Source organism: Penaeus monodon, chromosome 16, assembly GCF_015228065.2.
Source record: "Penaeus monodon isolate SGIC_2016 chromosome 16, NSTDA_Pmon_1, whole genome shotgun sequence".
NCBI classification, from domain to species: domain Eukaryota; kingdom Metazoa; phylum Arthropoda; class Malacostraca; order Decapoda; family Penaeidae; genus Penaeus; species Penaeus monodon.
In genome coordinates this window covers 27,504,968-27,509,967 of record NC_051401.1, presented here as the reverse complement: position 1 = coordinate 27,509,967, position 5,000 = coordinate 27,504,968, and the positions used below count along the sequence as shown (strand labels likewise).

Genomic DNA, 5,000 nt, shown 5'->3' with positions numbered 1-5,000 from the left:
AACGGCGTCGTTGTGCTTCTTGCGGAGAGTGGCTAGAGCAGCCTCATGCTGAAGGTTGGACTCCTCAATTTCGCGGCGGACCTTGCCCAGTTCACCTTCACGCTTCTTATTGATTTCGATCTGAGCCGCGGTAGCGCCGCCAGCCTCATCCAGTCGCTCTCCAAGTTCTGACAGCTCGCGAGACAAAACATTTTTGGCTTTCTCGGCCTTGCCACGGGCCTGACGCTCATGCTCAACGTCCTCCTCGAGCTCCTCAAGACGAGCTTGCAGTTCCTTAACCTGCCTCTGGTCCCTGTACACAAGAGCCTGTTCATCCTCAATCTTGGCAGTTATAGCAGCAAGTTCCTTGTCCTTTCGTTCTACGGCCATTTCAAGTTCTTTGTGGTTACGTTCCAGATCAGCGACAGCTTCCTGTGTCAGTTTGAGATCACCTTCAACCTTCCTCTTTGATTTCTCAACTTCGGCGCGGAGCTTCTTCTCGCGTTCGAGTGTATCTTCGAGTTCGTCCAGGTTAGCTTCTAACTTGCTCTTCACCTTGTGAAGGTGGTTGCACTTATCCTCGATAGCCTGGAGATCCTCAGCAGTCTTTTGATTGCATTCCTGGAGGTGCTTCTTTTCCTTGTTAACCTTGCTGATGAGTTCTTCCTGATGAGATATCTCATCGTTCAGGTTTGTAAGCTGCTGGTCTTTGGTTTGCTTATCTTGCTCGCCTTTCTGAACAGAAAGTTCGAGTTCTTCAAGCTCCTTCTTCAAGTTCGCAACCTCTTGTTCACATTTCTTCTTTCCATTGGCAATTTGGTTGCGTGCCTCTTCTTCTTTCCTCAGGCGTTCGAGAGTTTCCTGTAATTTGACAAATTGACACCCATTAAATCATAAGCAACAAATATCGCGCATATATACATGTTTATCACCTTGCCGTCTTTTATGATATTTTCTATTTTGTAAAGATACTTACATTGAGCTGAGATTCAAGTTCTGCCTTCTGTGCTTGCAATTTGGCTTGCTTCTCATGGAACTCAGACATTCCACCCTTGGATGACTCTACAGCCGACAGAAGTTCATTCTTCTCCTGGAGAAGAGCTGCATTCTTAGCTTCAAGTTCTTCCCGAGCCTTAACTTCTTTTTCGAAATCTTTCTCAGCCTTTACTGCAAGAGCTTCCAGTTTTTCTAGTTCTTCTTCTGCGCGAGTGGCCTTCAGCCTGGGCTTCAGCTTGATCCAAAGCTCATACCAGAGCCAGGATCGCATGATCTTATACTTCCTGAGGTTGCGCTGCATAACAAGAAGGGCAGTGCGCTGCTTCTGCATTTTTGAGTAAAATTTGCGGCTGATAAAACCACGGATAACTGCTTGAAGCCATGCTACTAGCTTCATCACGCGGTCGTCACGGACTTCTTCAAGGGTGCCCAGGACACCAGCACGGAAGAATACCTTTAACATAACCGAAAATTAGTATCAGGTTTTATAAAGTCCTGATTAGTATGACCTATGTAACCTCTTGACAAGTTTATTTCATCTTCTAATTGGAATCTGAAAAGTAACTTACAGGGTATTTCCGAGGAAACACCATACTCTATTGAGAACATGATATATAACATGAATAATGCTGCCAGTAATGAATATCCGAAATTATAGGATCTTGCTACTAAGCATTCTGGATTGATGAGACTTGGCAAGTGTCATGGCAGTTGTAACACTGTTCCGAGACTTAAAGTAAAAGTATCCATACCTTTGTGTTGCCGGTTCGGTACAATTCAGGATTAAGACCGGCCTTTTCGAAGCAAGCTGTAGCTGCCTTCTTGTCGTCCTTCGCCTCGATCATCTCCTTAGCGGCTAGGATGTTATATCTAAAGGGAAATGGTATTCTTAGCATTTATTTTGTGAAGGATTGTATGCGTGTGAGGGATTTCTATTCATTATACTTTAAATATATACACATACAACTTGCACACACATACACACAAGTGCATATATATATATATATATATATATATATATATATATATATATATATATATATATATATATATATATATATATATATATATATATATATATATATATATGTGTGTGTGTGTGTGTGTGAGTGTGTGTGTGTGTGTGTGTGTGTGTGTGTGTGTGTGTGTGTGTGTGTGTATATATATATATATATATATATATATATATATATATATATATATATATATATATATGTGTGTGTGTGTGTGTGTGTGTGTGTGTGTGTGTGTGTGTGTGTGTGTGTGTGTGTGTGTGTGTGTTGCATATGTATATGTATATGTATATGTATATGTATATGTATATGTATATGTATATGTATATGTATATGTATATGTATATATATGTATATATATGTATATATATATATATATATATATATATATATACACACACACACACACACACACACACACACACACACACACACACATATATACATATGCAAACGAATACATGCATATACATATGCAGATACAGATACGTATACCAAAGTATTCATGCTTTGCTTGTATAACTTATAACATGGAAAGGATCATTCCCATACACAGTTACTTTATATGGGAATGAAGATGTATACTGAAACTAAGAAAAGTTGATAGTACTATCGTACAGAGCTATTCTACATTATAGACACTCCCACAATGTATGCACCTTTTTTTGAAGTCGGGGTAAGGCATCCTGTTGGGGAATCCTTTCTGGCAGATACGGATACCCTCAAGCACACCGTTACAAGTTAGCTGATGCATAACAAGGCCGGCATCTACTTCACCTGTAAGGAAAGACATACATATTATTAGGTGGTATTAACAATGAGTATTATCTATGTTGATATGCTGACACTGGTCTCTCGTTAACGTCGGAGAGACAACTTCTTACGTAGGACTATTCGTACAACCCCCGGAAAAGAAAAAACAGAAAAAATATGAATATCTAAATATGTATGTGTGTGTGTGTGTGTGTGTGTGTGTGTGTGTGTGTGTGTGTGTGTGTGTGTGTGTGTGTGTGTGTGTGTGTGTGTGTGTGTGTGTGTGTGTGTGTGTGTGTGATTCAACGATCTTACCAGGTTTCTTGAACTCATTTGGAACAATACAGCGGATGAAGTGGGGGTGAGTAGCATTGAGCGTTTTCATCAAGTTGCTTAACTGATCCTGTAAAGAGAACGACGATTTTTCGATTATGATGCCTGCTATATGATATATTAATTGGTATCATCTATCTTTTTGGAAGGGAAATACTTCTACGAGTATATGAAAATAAATGTCTTCATTGTTTTACCTTGTATCCAGAAGACACTGTCTTGAAGCCAGTTTGCTGCTTGCCACCTTTGCCTGTAACACATACAAAAAGTTGTTTGAAAAAAACATAAATTCATATCCATCGAGAAAATAGAGATATATTATTTTAGGTAAGATATACCGCATGGAAAGGATGCTTACCACCTTTTCCTCCAGCATCACCAGACTGGCCCGGATGGTCAGCAAAGAGTTCAACCGTCAACGCGTTGGAGGCTTTCTTGAGCTGGTCGACGACGGTGTCGTTGAGAGGATCCTTGTTCTTCTCAAGCCAGCCAGTTAGGTTGTAGGACACAACACCAGCATAGTGAACAATGGCAAAATGGTTGTCAGGCTGGCCGGCCTTTGGAGGCTTGGGCTTGATGAAGCAGCGAGACTTTCCGAGATGGTTGTTGTTGAGCTTCTCCTCGAAGGTCTTGTCAGTGGCCTTCGGGAACATGGACTCTTCCTCAAGGATGGAGAGAATACCCATTTTCTGGTGGAAATAATAAAAGAGAGTCGTGATGGTTAACAGAAATCCGACTTATGGAAAGAAAGTAAGAAAGAAGTTGCTACTGAAAGAACAAAATTTCTCGAAATGTTCGATGCAAGTTTGAAAATCTATGCCGAAGTTCACGAACTGCCAAACAATACCCCTTTTAAAATATTCCCCTTATTCCAAAGTCATATAAAACGAGGTTTAAAGAAGGGAGAAAGGAGGATTATTTTTAAGACATATTTGGTTGCGTGAATATGATATAACAATCACATTACCTTCTCAAAGAGTTCAATACAAGCCTGCAGATCCATGCCGAAGTCAACAAACTGCCAAACAATACCCTCCTTTGCATATTCCTCCTGCTCTAATACGAACATGTGGTGATTGAAAAACTGCTGCAGCTTCTCGTTACAGAAGTTGATACAAATCTGCTCGAAGCCGTTGAACTAGGGGGGAGATATAGCATTTTTAGTGTTATCGAGTTATAGATAGATAAAGGACATGATTATCTAGACATATAATTCAAATTGCTTTCTTTCATTTTGCTGAAAAAAGTAAAAAATATTATGGTATTTACGTCGAAGATCTCGAAGCCGGCAATATCGAGCACACCGATGAACATAGCACGAGTCTGGCCAGTCTCGAGTGTCAGGTTACACTTCTTGACGAGCCATGAGAACAAACGTGAGAACAGACCTTTAGCCATGGCACCGATGTTGTAGTTTACTTGGTCGACATTCATACCCTTGGTGACGAACTCGGCACCGACCTTGATTTTGGGCTTGCAAAAGTTCCTATAGAGTTCCTCGGCGTCAACGCCAAGCAACTTGGCAACGACTTCTCCGGCCTTTAGAGAAGAAAAATATGTTAAATGTTTGGGAAGAAAAGTGTGCCGTTATTTGGCATTTCGATTTTGATAACACTCTGTAATTCTTATTCTTATGTGAAGTCATACCTCAGTGCCATCGGCCTCGGCCTGCTCCTCACGACCCCTCTGCTTGAACTTCATGTTACCGTGATGCATCACACTAGCAGTGATCTTGTAGCAGTCATCCCTTTCTTCGTTGGAGAAGTTCAGGATTTCGAAAGCTTCCTTTATGTGTATAAAATGAAAGCATTTTATGTTTCACTGGGATTTAGAGATCTGTAAATTTAAATTATTAATCTCTTCTTTTAAAAGTAAAAAAACATGCCAAAGATGGAATTAGTAGTTGCACATATATTGTGAGTATAT

At 40.3% G+C, this 5,000-nt stretch overlaps 1 protein-coding gene across 1 annotated transcript in view; it reads right to left on the bottom strand.

The window, feature by feature from the left end:
* Positions 1-5,000, bottom strand: part of LOC119582658 (myosin heavy chain, muscle-like) — a 13,320-nt gene that overhangs the window by 5,472 nt on the left and 2,848 nt on the right. Inside the window, exons 8-17 of the mRNA XM_037931061.1 lie at positions 4,722-4,859; positions 4,344-4,613; positions 4,042-4,212; positions 3,433-3,763; positions 3,272-3,324; positions 3,057-3,144; positions 2,648-2,765; positions 1,728-1,845; positions 956-1,429; positions 1-840 (exon numbers count right to left, since the gene is read on the bottom strand). The exon at positions 1-840 is cut by the window's left edge and continues 47 nt beyond it. Coding sequence (XP_037786989.1) covers positions 1-840; positions 956-1,429; positions 1,728-1,845; positions 2,648-2,765; positions 3,057-3,144; positions 3,272-3,324; positions 3,433-3,763; positions 4,042-4,212; positions 4,344-4,613; positions 4,722-4,859 — 2,601 coding nt within the window. The remainder of the gene's footprint in view (positions 841-955; positions 1,430-1,727; positions 1,846-2,647; positions 2,766-3,056; positions 3,145-3,271; positions 3,325-3,432; positions 3,764-4,041; positions 4,213-4,343; positions 4,614-4,721; positions 4,860-5,000) is intronic.